Consider the following 21,802-nt stretch of genomic DNA (forward strand, 5'->3'; position numbering starts at 1 on the left):
CTATTATTTTACTGGAAACCCTGGTGGCCTAGTGGTTAAGAGCTACGGCTGCTAACCAAAAGGTCGGCAGTTCGAATCCACCAGGAGCTCCTTGGAAACCCTATGGGGCAGTTCTACTCTGTCCTATAGGGTTGCTATAAATGGGAATCGACTCGATGGCAGTGGGTTTTGTTTTTTTTTTTGGTTTTGTAATTTTACTACTCCTCACCTTTTTTTAACATCATAATCCAATCTCTCCTTTTTATGAAACTGTGACCTAGAGAAGCAAGGTGACTTACAGTAGGCCACTCAGCTAGCAAGTGAAGGGGAGACTGAAACTAGAGCCTGTTATTCTAACTCCCAGTCTAGTATCCATTCCACTACATCGTGCTGAATAAAAGAGACATGGCTAAGGAGAACTGATTGATTCAACAGAATATTGATTGCCAAACACAATTAGTGGTGATGAAAGCCTCTATGGCACCTGTACACATGGAGCTTACAAATTAGTGGAAACCATATATAGAGAAAACATAAACCAATAAATTTAATAATTATAATTGTAGTGAATGCTATAGGTGAAAAGAACAGGATGCTATAAGAAAGACGAATAGGGTGAGGGGAGATCTAATGAGAAAAAGGGCAGTCAGGGAGGCCTGTCCAAGGAGGTGACATCTGAAGATGAGGAGGAGCCAGGGAGAAAGCAATGGAGGAAGGCAGCATATATTCATTGTCACTTTCTTGGCTTGAGGAAAAGGTTTATTAGTACAATACTTGTAGGCAGGAGCTATGTCTTTTGCTTCTATACAGTTGCTTGGAATATGATTGGTGGGAAATGCAGATGGATGGATGAATGGATGGATCAATGAAGGACTGTCTAGGCAAGGGGACAGAGAGAAGCCATCAGTGTAATAGGGTGAGGGTAGCTGCTCTTATCTGGTGAGTAGGCATACTTAAGGGCATCTCCCTCCAATTTCAGAATCCCGGAGGTGAGGATTTGGGGGTAGAATCTCTCTTTCTAAGGGGGAAGCTCTCTTGTGGAGGAGGTGGAGATGAAGGACTGCTGGGACAAAGTAAGACTCAGTGAGTGTCATTTGCTATCAGCCTGAAGAAACACTTCCCTCAAATAGCCACACAACGTGACTCCCACCCACAGCCCTGAGATCTTTTCCAAATAGCTACCCTTTCTTCCTAGTGCTTGTATACTTAGTTCTGCTTCCCAACTCCTCCCCGCTTGCCACCTTGTGTTTTCCTGGTAAGTGAAGAGGAGCAGGGGGTTGCGCTGATCAATCCACACTCTTCAGCTATTGTTACCAGTGGCAATTATATTTGGGAACATCTAAAGAATTTTCAGCTTGGAGGAGTAAGGGTAGAATCGGAGCTGGGGACGAAGCCTGATTCCAAATGGCCTATACTTCTCGGGTTTAAGTTAACATTTATTCAACACTTATCGTGTGTCAGCCGTAGTGAATAGCTTTACCTTTTATCCCCATTTTATGGATGAAAGGAAACAGCACAGAGCGCTTTCCCAGTCTGACCTCAGCCTAGTAGTAAAACAGACACGCAAAGAGCTAGAATGAAGTTTCACCAGTCTTCAGGAAAACAAGAAAAACATAATGTAGTCACGTTTTTGCAAAGTCACATTCAATTTTTTTTTTTTTAATTCTTAAGATTATGCCTATTGACTTTTGGTGTGCTAAATACCTTTTCTGTTTAGGAAAATATGCTAATACAAAGTGTCAGGCATTTTTGTTTTTGTTCTTTCTTGGCAAAATACAAATATAGTTACCCAGTATTAGCTTCCAAAATTACTTTAAATTGCTTTGAATATGTTACAGGTCCATAAAGTCTATTAGTCTGAAACCCATTTTTGCAGATGATAGCTGGAATAAAATATTTGTATAATTTGTTCACTTTTTTTTCTGATCTTTTATCAGAAAAAAGTACAACTAAAGGGGACCTCTGAGATCATATAATTTATCACCCTAATTTTTATCGAACATTTATCAAGTTTTACCCTGAGATGTTTTAACTCTATGTTGGTATAATTGGAATTATATCAACACTGAAATGTTTTTATCAAGGAAATACTTTTTAGGAGCAAGGAATGTGAGGCTCATATAATTCCTTAATCCATTTTCTCTTCATCAGAGTTAAGCTACTTCTTAATTTTCCAGGTTGTTTTCATTTTACTGAATTATTTTTAACAAGATCAATTTTGCTCCATGTGTATTCTACAATGAAGACTTGATTCATCGATCAGTTTTTTTTTTTTTTTTGGTTGGCGTTTGTGTGCATGTGCCCATCACATTTTACCTATGTAATGTCTACCATCGTGAATGTTCTTTTGTGGTCATTATTTCTACCACATTCGATTTTCTCACGTCATATTTGCAGGCCTAAATTTTGTCAAGGATGCTTGATTTTCCCTTCAATTTTTTCATCAATAACAAATTTTACCATGTGCATTTTTAGCTGCTGTCAGTTCTATTTTGTGTTTTTTCCTGACAAGTCTAATTTTTTCCAGGTCAATGTTTACAGTTTGAAGAACCACATCTTCTTCCTGCAACTAAAGTCAGTTCGTTTTCTGATAGTTTTCCAGTGGATCTAAAATGTACTCAAAGGGTCAAAATGTCAGGGTCAAAAAGCATTATTTTTAGAGAACAGTGACCCCAAAGGGTTAAAAAAAACTACCTAAGGTCATACATAAAGTTCATGGCTGAGCTCTGTTGGGTCGTTTTAGAATGTATGGTGCCTCAAGTTCATTTAAGGGCAGAGTAAGGGGGTAAGATGGGGGCAGTGGTGGTTCGGTGGTAGAATTCTTGCCTTTAATGCAAGGGACCTGGATTTGATTCCCAGTCAATACAACTCATGTGCAGCCACCGCCCATCTATCATGGAGGCTTACATGTTGCTGTGACGCTGAACAGAAACCCTGGTGGTGTAGTGGTTAAGAGCTTCAGTTGCTAACCAGAAGGTCAGCCGTTGGAATCCACCAGGCACTCCTTGGAAACCCTATGGGGCAGTTCTACTCTGTCTTGTAGGGTCACTATGAGTTGGAATGGACTCAACAACAAAGGGTTTGATTTTTTGGTTTTGGTATGATGCTGAACAGGTTTCAGAAAAGCTTCTAGACTAAGACTAGGAAGAAAAGCCTGGTGATCTACTTTTGAAAATCAGCCAACGAAAACCCTGAGTATGATTTGATCCACAACTAATCCTGGGGATGGTGTAGGACCGGGCAGAGTTTTCTTCTGTTGTGCATGAGGTGGCCACGCTTTGGGGGCCGACTTGATAACAGCTAACAACGACAATAACAACAATGGGGTAAGCATGCAAAATAGGCATGATCTTGATGCTGTGCCTCCCTCCGCCTGCCCTCTACCTCTCAACCCCTCTTCTGAGCCTAATAGCCCACACCACTTCCCTAAGAAATGCAGTGGGGGCCACAGTTGGCAGTCTCTCTGCTTCCTAGCTAGGCTCGCCTAAAGCTATATGTGCAGTAGGGTGGCATGATTTGCAAATAAGCAGGACCAAAAACGAAAAATCCTCTCTTGTGGAAAATTAGGTCAGTGGCAGAGTTGGGAGGGGAGGAAACCCAGGCCCTGTTCTCCCATCCTTCAGTCCACCCCCTTGCCTAAAGCAATCAGGGCAGAAGCCGATGGTGCTACTGGGATGGTGCATCTGGGGGTGTGTTTTGAGGTGGGTGGGAGCTGCGCGAGTGTTCTTGTGTGGATGTGTGCGGACATAAAAGTGTCTGTGTTCCAGCCACTTGGGACTCCCCCTTCTCTCAGTGTATTTGTCGGGATTACTCTAAGGGGGATATTAGTGTTGTCTAATAACAGCCTCAGATTTATCAAGGGATTTGTTTGATTAATTCCAAAGCAAAGTACAGCGCATAGATTAAAGCTCAGCCTGTATGGTGGATCTAAGCCACCCATTCACTGCCCTTTCTAATTCATGGTGGGAGGCTCTTCTCTTTTTCTTGTTGTCCTGATTGTTGAAGGCTCTAGCCTTTCGGACCCTACCCTTGAGTGGTCGAAACCATTTTCCACGGCTGAGATGCGTGAGTTCCGAGTGTACAGTTAAATCCTCAAGTTCACACTGTCTTTCTTCAATGAGGGCTTCCGAGATTTGGCTGCTTAGCGCCTGGATTTTCCTCCCAGAACCCTGTCAGTGGGAAAAGCAATGAACTGGGATGCAGATGACCTGGAGTATGGTTTCAGCTCCAACATCGTCCAGCTGAGTGGACATGCTAATTTCCCTGTCTTGGGTCTGCGTTTCCTCCTCTGTGCCTCAAAGTAGCCTGTATAACTTCATGGCACTGATCACATTTACAGCTAAATAACTATCTGATTATTCGTTGTCCCTCTCCTCAGCTCGTCTGTAGACTTCGAGAGTGTAAGACCTGTGTCTGTCTTGCTAACCTCTCATCGCACCAGTGCCTAGCACTTGTCCTTGGGACATGGATATGTGCAGTGAACATATGTCAAGGGAATGAACCTGTAAAAAGAAGGGGATGGGCTGACTTGACATCCCAGAACTCTTCCATTTCTGAAATTCTCGCTTTTCCTCTGCCCCATTCTCTCTGAAGCAATCATATAAACACTCCCTCTAATTTTTATATTTTTTACTATTTTTTTACTCCATTTAATTGCAGTACCATAGAAGTTATGAGATAAAAATGATGATTAATAATAATTATAATTATAACACAAAAAGTATATTATTGGTAGTCTGTGGCCTTCCCTAAATGTGAGGCTCATTTTAAGGACTCCTCCTCGGTTTATTCAGTCATTATGGTTCCTGGCAGTGGGGTTTCTTCTTTGCCTGGGTTTCTGAGCTCCCTGCAGAATCCTGTTGAGCCCTTCAGAACAGGGCTGGCACTAACTAACTAGTAGGCTACATGCGTGGTTCTCAGACTCAGAAGGGACTCTCTTAGGTCCAGAGCAGATACTATGCTACTGTCACATTGCAACATCCCCCTGCCTTACAAGGGGAAAAAAATTCAATCTTGCCCATTTTCTGAAAATGAGGAAAGAGGAGGGGCATAAGGAAAGCAGAGAAGCAGAAAGGGGCTCATCAGTGAGAAAGCCTCCTGGTAGGACTACTTGCTTTCCCCTGGGGTTCCTCGGGTCACCAAAAGCTCCTTCCCTCAGGGCAAGGACCTTCAGGAGGCATTTGTTTGAAAGCACCAAGCTCAGGTGAGCCAGCAACTGCCCCACTCCTTCTCAAGCTCATGGAAGATACTGCTAATCAGTTATGATCCCCTTTTCTTTCCAAGTCCAGATGCAGCCTCAGACTGTTTCTTAACACAGTACTCTAGGCAGCTACCAGTCAAAGAACAAGGAACTCATGTGTGCTGAGCATGGTGCCAGGCAGGTCATTAGGCATTTTATATGCATTTGCCCCTTTTGATTCTCTTGACAATTGATATAGTGATCTCCATTTTACAGATGAATCTCAGAGAAGCTTATCCAAGGTCACGTTATGAATAGCAAAGCTGACATTTAAGCTCAAAGCTATTTATGGTCTTCCCGCTGCACTACATGTCTCCCCGAGAGTCCAGTCCTCAAGGGGGTCCATCTGATCACCAGCCAGTTACAGTGAAATGTTCTTACAAAAGATTCCTCTCCACTTAATTGTTGCTGTCCATTCTCTAAGGGCCATTTTAAGGTTTCTCCAGTAAAAGACTTTGAAGCATTCTCCATCCACCCTGAATCCCCCACTAGTACTAAGTGTGAGAGTGGGTGGTCATACACAGCCATCCTGTTAGGTTTATGTGCTCTCTTGGTTGATTAGATTTCCTATTACTGCATCCAGAGCAGTCTTTCTGAGTCTCCAGTGCCTAAGTCGGTGTCTGGCATGTAATAAAGGGGCAATAAATGTTAGCTATTTTGTATTGAACCAGACACAAGGGCTCACTATGGGAACAAAAGAAGGGTGAGGATAATTAAAGGCTTACGGTAAATTGAAAGCCAGCTGTTCTGAGAACCTCAAACCCAGGCTTTCTCAAACTGTATTCTGCGAAATGTTCCTAGGTGTTCTGTGGAAGGAAAAGTATTCAATGGTCCAAAAACGTCTGAGAAACGATATACTATATCCTCTCTTGGACTTCACAATGCACCTTAGCATAGATGAGGCTTTCTGAAGTCTTGATGAGCTTTGTTTAACTTGATTGATTAAAGAGACACTTGATTAGCTTTGTTTAACTCAGTGTTTTCTATATTTGACCACAGGAGATTTTTTTTTTTTTTTTTTCCCTCAAGAAACTCCTATTCCAGTCTTGCTGAATGTTGTATTTTTATGAAATTTGGTTTTGGAGGTGTTGCCCCAACTTCTAAGCTTTTCTATGAAATACGGATCATGAGATCTTGCCTAGCGGGTTGTGGATATGACAATGCACATTACATACACTCTAATGTATTTAAGGACCAGCAGCTCTTCCAGTTACTTTTCCACTGCACTAGTCAAGCCCACACCAGTTTCCTGAAATTTGCCTCCATGCCCCAAAAGGTGATACGTTTGGGTAGTTGGACTGGTGAGGGAAGGATGATACTATGGAAAGGAAAACAGCTTTGGATGCAGATAAATCTGTGTTCAAATCCTGACTCACTGCTTATGAGTGAAGTGGACTTGGGTGTAGTAATTCCATGAGCCTTGGTTTGCTTGTCTGTTAAGTGGGGATAATAACAGTACCTAGGCCAGTGGGGGTGGTGGTTAGGATTAAATGAGGTCATATATAGACAATGCTGCCGCTGTGCCTGACATATAGGAGGCCTTCTGCCAATGGAAGAGATCATAATGGATAATAATCTCACACGTGTCTTCTGGGTCATTTTTTAGATTTTTCTATATGTTATCATTGTGAATAGGGACCCTGCTTAATCCTCTTTTGACACCAAGATCTAGCATAGTGACTAGTAAGAAATTGCCACTCCGTTAATATTTCTTAAGTACATGGATGAATGATATAGCACTTTATTGACTGAGTGCCTCCTCTGTGCCAGGCACTGTGCTCAGTGCTTCTGCATATGCTCCTTATAACCCTTACATCATTCCTACAAGTTAAGTAGAGTATCCCCATTTTACAGATGAGGAAGCTAAGGCTCGGAGAGGTTAGTTAACACGCCCAAGCTCACATACATAGTGTGCGGAAGAGCCTAGCTTTTTACCCAAGGCTACCTGACTCCAGAACCTGCCTCTTAACCTCTATGTTATCTGCAAGAGGAGAGGAAAGTGAAAATGTTTTCATCTAGGGCAGAAATTGTGCTTTCCAACATGGGGGTCCATTGATTTCTTTCCCCTCCTGTAATAGGCTCCTCTCTAACCTACCAGATGATGGAAAAGCCTCCTATTTCTCTTTTGATTTCCTGGTGCTCTCTGAGATGCAGATGTTTATTCCTCTCCCCGGTGGGTCATGCTGCAGTTTGGGGAGGACAGCATCCATTTCTTTGCCTAGGAAATGGGCACTTGGTCTTGTCCCCTAGCAGTACGCACCTACTGTGAGGACTTTTCCAAAGCCCTGTCTTGTTGGGCGGAGATGATTGTAGGTAGGTGCCATCCTCACAGCCCAAAGCTGGAAAGTGTTATTTATCTAGAGATACCTTTTGTTAGTAAGGCTTAACCCAGGTGGATGGAAGCTCAGCTTGGCACTTCCTGGCAGAGACACTGATGATGATCATCGCAGTGTTTACTGAGTGCTGACTATGTGCCTAGTGCTGTGCTAAGATCATCTCATTTGATCCTCACAACAGTCCGATCAGTTAGGTGCAGTCAATTCTGTTGAAAAGCTGCTTTTAAAAATGCAAATTTGTTCCAATGTGATTGATATTAGGGAGCAATCTGATCATAATGAGAAGTTTGCTTTTGATCATGCTCGATTTTTTTCCATGAGAAACTCCTCTGTCCCTAGCTGAACTGTGCCCTAGAAATACACAAAACACACACACCTCAAACATCTACCAGCTACCTCTGTCTACCATGTGTATTATGAACCATGCCCATCCACATCTGGTGTTAGTACTTTCCATCCAATTTCAGATGCCCTGGTGGCACAATGGTTAAGCACTTGGCTGCTAACTGAAAGGTCGGAGGTTTGAACCCACCAGCTACTCCGCAGGAGAAAGGTGTAGCAATCTGCTTCCCTAAAGATTACAGCCTTGGAAGCCCTATGGGGCAGTTCTACTCTGTCCTATAGGTTCACTATGAGTCAGAATGGACTTGATGGCAGTGGGTTTTCTCCTCCCATCACTTCACAGTAACTCACAGGCTGCCATCCATCTCACGCCCACTTCCACAGTAAACTTCAGATCTTTTTAAAGTGCCACATTATTGTGTAGTATTTATGTATTTCTTATCCATTCAACCTGTGTAAAGCTGTGCTATCATTTTTATTGTTCCTGTCGTTCCTTTTTTTTTTTTTTAATGTGTCACTGATGAGGTTTTTGAATGTTGTGCCCCAGCCCCGTGCTTCCTATAAGCCCCGGGGGTTTTACTGTGCTATTTTGCACAGTGAAGTAACTTTCAGGAATGCATAGGAGCATCCATTTCTTTGCTTGGAAGTGGACATTTGGGCCCTCTCCCCTGGCAGTGCTCACTGCCGTGAGGACTTTTCCAAAGGCCTCATCCTGTTGGATGGAGATGGGAACTGACGGTACTACTGTTATTCCCTTGTGGCAGGTGAGGAAGGTGAAGCTCAGAAATTTGCCTCAAATATTTTTTCATCACAGCTCTCTGGGTGATGCAAACGGTTAACGCGCTTGGCTGCTAACTAAAAGGCTGGTGGTTCAAGTTCACCCAGAGGCACTCAGAAGAAAGCCTGGCAATTTACTTCCAAAAAAATCAGACATTGAAAACACTATGGAGCAAAGTTCTGCTCTGACACACTTGGGGTCACCATGAGTTGGAGTCAACTCAATAACAGCTTTTTTTTTTTTTAATGTTTGATCACAAGTAGGGTCGCTATGAGTTGGAATCGACTCAGTGGCAACGGGTTTGTTTTGTTTTAAGCAAAGCCAAGGCCCCAGATTATCTAACCCCCATATCTGTACTCAAAGTCCCTAAAACACAAAAGAAGGTCATTTGCACTGATCTTTGAACCTGAAACAAGTAGACTGCCTCTTCTCCCAACTGTCAGTCAAGCTCTCTTTCCTCAGGCCAGAGTCACTACAGCTCTTTCACAGCCCCTGGAGGTACTCGGGCACAGCAGTGGGCTGACTCACAGAACTGCAACCCATGTTGCTTTCTGTTCTTCATCCTGCTCCTCTCCCTCCCGCTGCCTTCCAGGGCTGGCTCACACCTGACAGGGCAGCCGCCCGCTCCGTCTTCAATCTGGAGTTATTAGCATCAAAGAACAAAAGCAAACAGCACCAGGGCTTGGTGCTCAGTCCTCTACAAAGGCAAATAAATGGGCTCTCTTGTTAGGGATAAAATTAACACCACCCTGCCTTTTGTAGAGACACAACTCTTCCTATGTTTGAAGAGCTCAGGGCTCAGATGCGAGAACCTGGAAGAGCCTGGCGCACAGGAAACTCAGTCTCCTTACTGCTGGAAGTTTGCTTTAGCTCTGAACTTAAAAAAAAAAAAAAACTTCTGTGTTTGTTCCTGGCGAAGATGGGAGAAACTTGTACTTATTCTCCCCAGAGGCAAGAGATGATAGGTCATTGCAGACATGCTGTTTTTGCCCTTTTCCACCTTCTAGTTATGGTCAGTCCCTGCGTGGTCCAAAGGCTTACTGCGTCCACCTCCTAACCAAAAGGTTAGAGGTTCGAAGCTACCCAGAGGCACTTCAGAAGAAAGGCTTAGCAATCTGCTTCTGAAAACTCAACCACTGAGAACTCTGTGGATCACACTTCTACTCTGACACACATGGGGTCGCCATGAGTCAGTGTCTACTTGACAGCAACAGGATTTAGTTCTGGTTCGGTGTACTCCTCAGAGGAAGGCCAGTCAAAGGTCTATCTTAATAACTGTAAGAGTACACCTGGAGGCTACTGGCCAGCCTGCCTTCACTCTGCCTCTAGCTCTGTCCAGCATCCAAAGACCCTCATGCAGACTTGTGTGGACACTTTACCCTGTAGAAGCCCCCAGCTCTTACAAAGGCTTCCTCTTGGCCACTTGAGTACACACCCTAGTGGGTTGGTCTGCTCTTGGGAGAATGGACTCAGGGAAGAGGCCCATGTCGATTTGGGGAATTTGGGAACGGAATTCTGAGTACTGGAGTATAGTCTATGAGGGTGGACAGGTGTTGCTGGCTCTGGGTGGGAGCATCCATTTGGTCCTGTGGACTCCTCAGTTCCTGGGTGGGATGTAACCACAGAAGGACCAGACTGCGCCCCTCTGAAGCAGGGATCCCAGGGCAGGGGCCCCTGCCATCTAGGCCTATGGGTGTACTGCATTTGACCCTTCCCTCTGCCCTGGGCTGTGCCTTTTTCTCACTGCTGTGAGATGCCCAGTATTCTTATTCCTAATTTGTACCTGGGTGGATTAGGCGGTTCCTATCCTGATTTGCTCTCTTTTCAGAAACACAGCTTGACCCTTACTTGATACGTCATTCTGACTTTGAGAGGTATTAATATTGATGGAGCATCCTCCTTTATTTTTTTTTAATTGATGTGCTTTAAGTGAGAGTTTACAATTCAAGTTAGTCTCTCATACAAAAATTCATACATACATTATTATGTGACCCTAGTTTCTCTCCCTATACTGTGACAGCACACTCTTCCTTTCCACCCCGGACTTCCCGTGCCCATTCAACCAGCTCCTGACCCTCTCTGCCTTCTCGTCTCGCCTCTGGACAGGAGCTGCCCATTTAGTCTCATGTATCTACTTGAGCTAAGAAGCATACTCTTCACGAGTATCGTTTTATGTCCCATCATAGTCCAGTCTAATCTTTGTCTGAAGAGTTGGCCTTGGAAATGGTTTTAGTTTTGCGCTAACAGACAGTCCAGGGACCATGTCTTCTGGGGTCCCTTCAATCTCGATCAAACCATTAAGTCTGGTCTTCTTACTAGAATTTGACTTCTGCACCCGTTTTCTCCTGCTCCATCAGGGACTTTCTGTTGTGTTCCCTGTCAGGGCGGTCATTGTGGTAGCCGGGCACCATCTGGTTCTTCTGGTCTCAGGCTGATGAAGTCTCTGGTTTATGTGGCCCTTACTGTCCCTTGGACTAATACTTTCCTTGTGTCTATGGTGTTCTTCATTCTCCTTTACTCCAGGTGGGTTGGGACCAATTGATGCATCTTAAACAAGGCAGTCCCATCGAGTTTTGCTCTCACAGGTTTCACTGTATATGTGTGTGTGTATACATATTCACCCGCAGGAGAAATATGTGGCAGTCTGTTTCCATAAAGATTACAGCCTTGGAGACCCTAGGGGCAGTTCTACTCTGTCCTATAGATGGATTGACACAGTAGCTGCCAGAATGGCCTGAAACATAACAGTTGTGAGGATGATGCAGGACTGGGCAGTGTTTCATTCCGTTGTACATAGGGTCACTATGAGTCAGAACCAACTCGACAGCACTAACAACAACAGCATACATATACACATGCACACACATATTCATACACACACATGTGTAAAAAAAAAAAATGGAAGCACCTTGCAGAAGAAAAGGCAGTTGACAACCAGATAAGATGGATCTAGGGGACATGGCATCCTAACCTGTGCCAGCACTTCCTCAGCTCCCTCCTGCTGTTTTATTTTCGCACACTGCTGGGCCTGTAGTTTTCCAGAGCACCACTGCATTTAAATCTATATTCTATTTTCTCTCCTCCAAAATAGGTCAGACCCAAGGCAGAGTTCACCAGGTGGGGTCCCTGAAGGTTTGGCTGGGACTCACCTCCAGGAGGCTGGCTGGGGAGCCCACCTCACACTCCCCCAGTCTCCTCCAGGGTGTGTGTGGGGATGTTGAAGCAATGAGTAGGGGTGGGTGGGTATTGGATTCTTGCCTCTTGAGATGATCTAGTCCAAATGAAGGGTGAGGTGGGAGGGCTCCGTGGCTGAGGTATTATCTGTATGTGCAACAGGGGCAGATGGAAGGTTCTTTCTTCTTCCCCTGTGGCTAGAAGAGCTGGATCTCCCCCAGCTTCAGGAAACTGTTTCCTTTGAACTGAGAAAAAGCAAAACAAAAGAGCTGAATGTACATACTTGTGGCTGAAGTTTCTGTTTAATATGCAATCAGCGTCCTTTGGGTACTGAGTGGAGGTGGGAATGGCCCAATTTACTTCTTCCCTGGTTGTGATGCTCAGGAGAGTGGGTGGAGGGTGTTAGGAGGTTTCAAATCCTCCCTTTCCTGATTTGATGCTGCTTCCTGCCCCCGCCTCCCCCCACCCCCCCCGATTTGAGCATGGCAGACCTAAGGGAGGTGACCACAGACTTGGTCAGAATTAATTTTCATCAGATCTCCCTTCCCCCACACTGTGTATTTCTTGAACGCTGCTCTCTGCGAGGACTGTGTGTGTCAGGATAGGAGGACAAGAGAGGGTTATGTGAGCCAGTCCTGGGCCCTCCTGATCTAGAAGTAGAAGTAACTAGTAACTAACACTAATGGAACAGGCTCCTGCCTAGAGACTTTACGTTTGCTATTTCCCTGCTTGAACAGGCTTTGCCAGGTAGGTGGAAGTCTCATATTTCACCTTCTTCAGGTGTCAGCTCAAATATTACTTTCTCAGAAAGGCCTTCTTTAACTGTCGTGGTTGTTAGTTGCTGTTGAGTAGGCTCCGACTCTTCGTGACCTTGTGTAAAACAGAACGAAACGGTGCCCGGTCCTGCGCCATCTTCATGATCATTGGTATGTTGGAATCCATTGTTGTGGCTATTGTGTCAATCCATCTCATTGAAGATTTCCGTTGTTTTCACTGACTCTCTACTTTATCAAACATGATGTCCTTTTCTAGTGATTATAGGGCCCCTCCTTTGCCCCTTACCCTACTTTTCCTTTCTTTGTAGCACTATCTGACATTATAAGTCCGTTTTTATCATCTATCTCTCCCATTAGAACACAAACTTTATGAGGGTAGAGATATTGTCTGTTTTGTTCACCACTTGTATCCCCAGTGTTTAAAGCAGGGTCTGGCCTATAATAGGTGCTCAGTAAACATGTATTGAATGGTGAATAGATTATCTCAATGGATTAAACCATCGAGATAGGTACTTATAGTATCTTCATTTATAGGTGAGAAAACTGAGGCTCAAAGATGTTAAGGCACTTGCCTATGGACAGAGGAGCACAACAAGGATTTGACTTTAGGTCTGTCTTAACTCCATTATTATACCAGAAAACCCTATTTTCTTCTTTGTTGGCCTTATTCTCAGGTGGGCTATCTCCATATGGCAACAAAGATGGAATCTGGCTGCTTCCATGATAAGAGAGGAGCCCACTTCCTGATAATTCTAGCAAAATTCTCTGGGAAGACTCTCATTGGCTTGACTTGGGTCACATGTCTATCCCTGAGCCAATTATTTTGTCCAGGAGAGAGACTATTCTGTTGACCCAGCCTGATTCACATGCCTACTCTTGAAGCTAAGGGAGCAGATTTAACTTTATCAAATCACAGGGACTGAGAGTGGGAAAAGGTGTTCCCCAGAAGATAACTCAGAGGTTGTTACAAAAAGTGGAAAGGGATGCTAGATAGACAATATGGCAGATGGAGACTGTTAGGATTCTGATTTTTATCACACCACCCCCACCCTCATTTCATTCCTGTTGGTTAAACTTGGGTCACTAACTACTTCTTGGGCAGGGGCCAGGTAGTACTGTGTCTCTATTGCTCAAGCTGAATGTAAAGACCAGAACTGCCCCCAGGTCAGTGCCATGGCGAGGAACTGAGCTCAGACCCTGCTCATCCCTGGTTAAGGGGGGTATTTCTTGGTGGCCTTGTTGTCCCTCTGTGGTAAGAACAAATGCTGTTATTTTTATCGGCAGACTGGATCTGGGCCAAATGAAGGCTTGAGGAGGGAAAACAAAAGAAATAAGAAGAGATTTTGTTTCAACCTCTGCTCTTGGTCAGCCAGAATCCTTCAACTCTCCCCTTCTCCCGTTTCATGCTGAGTAGTGGGGAGGGAGGAAAGAGGGTCCAGAGGGAGGGAGAACTGGAGCAGATGACCTTTTCACAAGTAGAAGAGTTGAACCAAAATCACCAAAAGAAATACAGCTTAATTCCTATGGTCTCTTGGTGTTCGCAGTGAGCCATGTGGTCAATATTTTTTTTGGTACTTCTGTTTGTGGAATTTCACAATGATAACAATCAGAGCAGCTAACATTCATGCAATGTTTATGCTGTACTGAGTTAAGTGCTTTACAAGCATTTAATCTCGTTTGATTTTCAGAACAATACCATGAAGGAGGCTCTGTTATTATTCCCATTTTATAGCCGAGGAAAATGACTCTCAGTGATTGGCCCAAAGCCACAGAGCAGATCAGGATTTGAACCCAGACCTGTCTGTCTCTGAAGCTTAAGCTGGTAACCACAATGCCAAAATGGGCACCTAATTAGTATTGAAATACCTTTGGGGATCCCAAGGTAGCATGTCTCCCTTGGGTTTTGGTGCCCCCATAGAACGCGTTTCTTTGAACAACAGTGTTTACACTCCCACCACAGAACTCCACCACATGTAAACAGTTTGAAATCCTGTTTAATTAAGGGTATTTTAAAGAACACTATTCCAGGCAATCCATCAGTCACAGTTAATGGTTCTGCTTCGTTATTTATGCAGTATGTTTTCTCTTCCCACCTCGTCTATTTTGCCTGTTTTCTTCCTCCCTCCTGTCACTCCACCCCTAAATCTAACTCTCCAGAAAACCTGAAAGGACTTGTGGCTGGAGGATGACTCAGAGCTCTCTAGAAATCTCTTTGGGCAGATACAGCTTCTAGGGAATACAGGGCGTGGGCTGGAGACCTGCGGAGCTGTTGTCATGGGTCTGCCCCTCCCCGATGCTGAGGCACAGCTCACGGCTCAGTCCAGTTGGAGTCTTGAGTTTTCCTGGGTCAAGAGCCTTAAGGACTCTGGAGCTTTACAAATCTGCTGGTGTTTTCATTATTGCGTGGAGTGCATTGCCCACCTTGTTAAGGCAGCAAATTAAAGACACAGAGGATAAACCATCACCCACTCCTGGGGTGGGGGGACTGGGAGACTCTCACCCTCTCCTCCATGGCTTCAGGGTGCTCACTTTGGCCTGCAAACTGAATTAGGGTCCCAAATGCCTCTAAGAGTCTGGGTTTCAGTTGAATGAACATTGAACTGGGTGGGATTCAAGAGATCTAGGATCTTCTCCAGACTCTTGTCTCTGAACTAGCTGTGTGACCTTGGGTAGATCTCTTAAACTCTTTCATCCTCCATCTTAACAAAAATGAATTAAACTAGATAATATCTATATCAAGGAGCCCTGCTGGTGCAAACAATTAAGTGCTCGACTGCTAACGAAAAGGTTGGTGGTTTGAACCACCCATCAGTTCTGCAAGAGAAAAACCTGACCATCTGCTTCTGTAAAGATTGCAACTAAGAAAACCCTATGGGGCACTTCTACTCTGTCACAAGGGTTTGCTCTAAGTAGAAAATGACTTGATGGCACCTAACAACAACAACAAATGTCTATAACTACCCCAGATCCACCATTAAATGATTCTATGTGAGTCCCCAGGATTGTCTGGATGGTTTCCTGACCACCTCTTGTTCCTTCTCCTCTGCTATAGTATATACCATGGACTACTGACAGGTAGGGTCTTAGGGTTTTAACAATGCCTTGGGCTGCTCTTGGTTAAGCTTCCCCAGAACAATTCTATTTCACATTTGAGGATAGAGGGAGGAGATTGTATTGTTCATGGAGATGATGGGAGTGAACAGTTCTTCATTTTCTGAAGGTTCATTGGCTTAATTCAAACGTCAGCCCTCCCAGGGTTAGGTGTTTATTTGTATTTGTCAAAAGTGATTTCAAATGGCAATTCCTGTCATTAATGATGAGGTGAAAATTAAAGGGGGAAGCAGAATTTCAATTTGTAATGTGAATTATCAACTCACGCGCAAGCTTGTGCACATAGACAGCTGTCTGTGATGAAGAACGGTCACTGGGAATCCTGGGAAGGGGAGCAGATTATGAATATTTTGTGATCTTGTTCTCCCTCAGTACTATGTGGTGAATAATGCTGCAACTTCTTCTCAATTCTTATGCCTCTTTCTCCTGTTCTTCAAGCGAGCGGTTTCTTCTTCTTTTTTTCTTTCTGCTGGGAAACCTTGTTTGACTTCCTTGTGGTACCTGGAGGGGAGAAAGATTTGCTTTGGTGTCGGTGTGCAGAAATCAACCAGAATATTTTAACCAATATTCTTGCAGGATTCCAGTCTGCTTGGCTCTTTGGAGCCCTATCTGATTCCAGGGTGATGTCTCTCCGGACAGATGTGAAACTCAGCTCTCTTGCTACATGCACAGTGAAAAGGGAGCTTGTCTCCTCAACTTGCATGGGTGGTTTTGGGTGAAGGTAGAGCTAAGTGCTCAGAAGCTGATCACTTTTGGGTCTTGCATGAACTTGATAGTCATGCAAGGGCATATTTCAATGTGTGTGTGTGCTGCTAACACTCTTCTTTCTTTTTCTCCCCTTCTCTCTCCTCTCCCTTTCCCTCCCTTTGAAAATGCTGCCACAGATGTCAGTCAAGGTCCAGGTAAGTCTTTGTGTTTGCACAGCTGCCATGGAAATTTCCCCTCTGTTAAACTGTGCATGGTTTGAGTGACTCTGAGTGAAGCCTTTTGCTGGGGATTATAACAGGGCGTTATCTGAGTATATTACACTTAGGTTTAGATGAAGAAATGCCTTGAATTGATGGATTCGCATTGGTTTCAAAGAACCATTTTAAAACCAAAGGAATGTGGTTCCCATACTTAAACAGTCACTTCCTTTTGAGTAATGTTTCTGGGTAAATTAAGGAAATGGGAAATAAACATTTTTTGAAAATATTTTTTGAAATGTTCTCAAGATGTCTATCCTCCAACTTAATGAGCACTGTTGCTCCGTCTTCCATAAGTCTTACCTTCTGTAGCTTGGTGTGTTTGAAAGTTGGAGATACAACATACTTAGTATGGAAAATATCATTTGGAAAAAGAAAGGTTTCTTTCTTTTTATTTCAGGAAATGTCTTTTTTTCCACAGTGAGATTAGCAATATTGGCTCACCTCCCCCTGGTTATGTAAATAATACATGCTCACTGTAAAAAAGGAAAGTAGAGGAATGGTTTTTGTCAATGGACAAAACAGAAGAAACATAATAACTGTACGTTTCTCTTTTTAAAATACATGCTTGAGTTCTCATTTTAAGCATTTTGTACATGTTTATGTATGCATTTATGTACATATAGACACATATGTGTGTATATGTACACACATAGATGTATACACACATATAAATGTATATATATAATGTACATAGGTAGACAGATTGAGAGAGACTGATGCATATGAGATGACCCAATCATTTGCAGATAAGAAGTGTTGGATAATGCTGGACCAAGTTTGGAGACCATTCTAAACTCTCTAGAACTTTGAGTTAGGAAGAATAATTAATCCTACCAAGTAGGAAGACAGCATCGTCTTTCTTAGGTACTTTCACATGTTTTCTTGTTCAGTCCCTTCAACATTTAGTCCTTATACCATAAATGCAAGGTGTAGATATTGTTATCTTCATTTTAATATGAGGGAAGCTTAAGGCCTGACGGGTTCACAGTTTGCTTAAGGTCATGGAACTAGTCAGTGGTAGCACTGGAATTTGCACTTAGGACTTCCTGTTTCCTGAGCCCATGCCCACTCCATTGGAACATGCTGGGTCCCATAACTGAAAAGTCTCAACTATTGAAGACCTTGTAAGTATTTCCTAATGGGACTATTGTTTGTTTATTTTGCTTAGATGTAATGTGACATTTTCTTTACTAGCAATCCTCTTTTCAAATGGATGCATCTTTCTCATTTTTCATTATCTGAAATAATCAACCAGACTTGAGTAGGGTTCTTCTGATCATTGATCTCTACGGAGTATTATACAACGTAAGAGAATAATCAGTTTCCCCTAGTTAATATAGGAGCATTCTCTTGTCTCTGTTTTATTTCTGCCTCCCCACTTGAAAATAACTGGCTTTGGAACCAAAGCATATCACAGTATTTCCTAGGAAGACACTGTTAAATACATTTCTTATGTTTAATAATATTTTATTTCAATCGTTCACCCAACAAACATTTACTGAGAATCTACTATATTCCAGGCACTGTTCTAGGCACTGAGGATAAAGCAGTGAACAGGACACAGTCACTGCCCTTGTGGACATTTTACTTTATTCTAGTGGAGGGGGACAGATAATAGACTAATATATTAAATAATATTATACACACACACACACATATGTAGTTGTTGTTAATGGCTGTAGAATTGACACCTGACTCAGGTGATTCATATGGTTTTCAATGGCTGAATTTTTGGAAGGAGATAGCCAGGCCTTTCTTCCTAGTCTGTCTTAGTCTGGAAGTTCTGCTGAAACACGTTCAATGACATCATGGCAACACTCAAGCCTCCACTGATAGATGGGTGCATCAGCTAGGACTCTAACCTGGGTCTCCTGCTTGTAAACGCACACACACACACACCCTCACCCACACACAACGTTTGTTTATCATTATAAGTATATATTGTCTCAAGTGGTGGTGGTAAGTGCTGTAGAGAAAAATGAAATGTGGCAAAGGAGATAGGGAGTGTGGAAAGTTAATCATTTATAGAGGGTGGTCAGGAAAGACCTCTCTCTTTGCTCCAGTTCCTGAAGGAGATGAGGGAGTAAGCATAACACCTCAAGTTTTTTTTTTTTTTTTTTTTTAAAGTGCTCCTTTACTTAACCACTGTTCCCCTGGTTTATGTGAAATGTGACCAGGGTCACCATGTAGAGCTGTGCACATTGTACTCTGCACAGGGGCTCCCAGCTGAGGGAATGCATGGGGACTAAAATCCAGCCTTCATTCCTGTGCCAGGGGCCTGCATCCAACCAGATGGGCGTCTTTTCTTACTTCTCACAAAGGCGCCATATTGGCTAGCTGTGGCCCTGGGTGAGAAAGTATGGTGGTGTGAAATGCAGTGGGTCCATATGCTCTGCTTTGTGTCTCTTCAGAGGGGTAGAGGTCTCTGGATGACCTTCCTCAGATAACAGTAACTATAGCCTGACACAGCACCATTCCAATTTCACCGCCATTACCTCATTTTATTCTCTTAATAACACTCTGAGGTGTGTAGCGTGAGGCCCTTTAACTGCTGAGGAAAGTGGGGCCCTGGGAGGTTAAGAGCTGTGCCTAAGGTCATCCACCTATGAAGTGGCAGGGCTAAAAGGGGAATCCACCCTAGTCCCAAATCATGCACTGTTGGTTTTGCGTTTTGAGGTTTAAAAGGCTGGTTTCCAATTCCTTCATGACACCAACTCCTTGCTTTTTTGTGGTTTCTGAGCCTTCAGCAAATCACTGCTTCGGGCCCTTCCCTTGTGGATGGATGTGGCAGGAGGCAGCCTGAGCGAGCCGGCCCTGGCTGAGGTCGGCGGGCAGCCACCCGCCTCTGCGCACCTGGCCAGGTGATCTGGAGCCAGAAGCTCTGTGGCTCTGAAACAAGAAGCCTTTAGTGGTTCTCTGATTTTTTCTCCTTCCCCCTCAGAAAGACAAATTGGGGATTTCATGGGCTAATGTAACTATTTACCCAGAGACTGCTTGAAGACTAGAAAGCGACGATTAACTAACTGATTAATTTTACATGTGGAGGAGATTGGTTAGCAGTAATCATACTGGAAAAGGCAATCTGAGATGGAGCCTGGCAGGCAACACTTCTCCTAGGGTCCAGGAGATAGGCTGAGGACTCAGAGAGAGGGTTCACCCAGGAGAGAAGAGGTAAGCGATTTTTACCGGACTTCTACACAGAAAACCCACAGCCTCTCCTCTTAAGCTTTGGGAACGAGGTTCAGAATAATAAAAGTAACAACAACATTGACACATATGCAGACTGTGGCTCAGCTCTGGGACCTTCCAAGCCTTCTCTTATTTAACTCTTCACGTCTGCACCTCCAGGTAACTATCATGGTCCTTATTGCAGATGATACAAAGGAGCCTCAAGGAGGTTCGGTAACTTGCCCAGAGCCACCTAGCTGCTAGTGACAACACCAGGACCTAACCTCAGGTCGGTGTGACTCCAGCGGTTGTGCTCTTTTTCTTTACAACCTACGATTTCCAAGGCAGAGCTGAGGGCCAGGACCGTGTCTGAAATTCCCACGTCTACCCACAGCGCGTGGCACACAGTAGATCCTCAATATTTATTGAACAAAAAATGTGGCCACAAACACCAGGGGCATTGTGACTCTGTGGGGTCCCCAGACGTGTGGAATTAAAAGGGTATTCTGTCCAAAAAGTCCAACTCTTAATCTTCAGATGAGGAAACTGAGGCTCAGAGAGGGGAGGGGACATCTCCAAGGCCAGGTAACCAGTTGCTTCCCGGAAGGGACTCCTAGCAGGTGCCTTATCCCACACTTTGGGCCCACTGGGATTTGTCATTGTCTCCCTGGGCTGTTTGTGGGCCAGGGTGGGCAATCTCAGCTTGTGGTTCACTACCCTGCCCTTCTGGCGAGTTCCAGAGCTCTCTGCCAAGGGGAGATAAAGCCCTTTAGAGGCAAGAAGGAGGAGAGCGAAGTGGTGAAGGATTTAGAGGCTGGGGCCTGTGGGTGTGAGACCCCTCCCCCCATCTCCTTCTCCTCCTAGCCAGGTGGGGCTGTTTATGGCCTCCAATGACAGCCTCTCTCCTCAGAAGGGATAATTTCTCAGGCTCTGCCTGCTGATTAGAACTGGAATTTAAATGAATAACTGTGACCTTGTGGAAGTGCCCTAGTTATTCAGAGGCCTGTTGAGGAAATAGGCCTCTTGCTTCGGTCCATCAGAGCCCTGGCAGGCAGACTAGGAGGAACAGCTCCGTCTGCCTGGCCTGGAGGAAGCCGTCTGCTGCTGCTGGAAGGAACTGACCGCCTTTCTGCGAGCCTCCCTCCTGCCCATTCTTGATCTCTGCCTCTCCTTGTCCTTCCCCTTCAGTGTAAGTCACCTCAGGGCTGTCCATGGGGAGGGCAGCTGATGATTTGTCGTAAGTCATGCCCTGTCTCCAGGGAGTAGCCCAGCTTGGCCTGAGGGACACTTCTGAGTCTGAAGTCAGGAGGAAGCATCTGAGGAGTCTGACGTGTGTCTGTGAAGACAAAGGGGATACCCTAGGATCTGGCTGGCACGGGTGTGGCTCACGGACCAGCAGCATTGCATCACCTGTCAGCTTGTTAGAAATGCAGACTCTCAGGCCCCAGCCCAGTCCTGCTGAATCAGGCTCTGCGTTTTATCAAGATCCCGAGATGTGTGCACGTTAAAGGTTGAGATGCACCACCGTAAAAAATCCTGGTCTCTCTCCCCTTTGACATCCACAGAGAAGTCTTTACCAAGAAAGAGGCAGTTCAAAGTTTCCTGAATATAACCAAATACTCTGAGGGTCAGAGCAGTAGGGGTGGTGGTCTGGGGACCATGGTTTCAGGGGACATCTAGGTCAACTGGCATAACAAAGTTTATTAAGAAAATGTTCTGCATCCTACTTTGATGAGTGGCGTCTGGGGTCTTAAAAACTAGTGAGTGGCCATCTAAGATGCATCAATTGGTCCCAACCCACCTGGAGTAAAGGAGAATAAAGGACACCAAAGTCACAAGGAAAGTATTAGCCCAAGAGAAAGAAAGAGCCACATAAACCAGAGACTCCATCAGCCTGAGACCAGAAGAACTAGATGGTGCCTGGCTGCCAC

General features: G+C 44.4%; 1 protein-coding gene across 1 annotated transcript in view; it reads left to right on the forward strand.

The window, feature by feature from the left end:
• NRXN3 (neurexin 3) overlaps positions 1 to 21,802 on the forward strand; it is a 1,723,724-nt gene that overhangs the window by 20,211 nt on the left and 1,681,711 nt on the right. The window contains exon 2 of the mRNA XM_023726412.1: positions 16,620 to 16,637. Within this exon, the coding sequence (XP_023582180.1) occupies positions 16,620 to 16,637 (18 nt within the window). The remainder of the gene's footprint in view (positions 1 to 16,619; positions 16,638 to 21,802) is intronic.

The sequence above is a fragment of the Trichechus manatus genome, unplaced genomic scaffold (assembly GCF_000243295.1).
Source record: "Trichechus manatus latirostris isolate Lorelei unplaced genomic scaffold, TriManLat1.0 scaffold00010, whole genome shotgun sequence".
Lineage (NCBI taxonomy): Eukaryota > Metazoa > Chordata > Mammalia > Sirenia > Trichechidae > Trichechus > Trichechus manatus.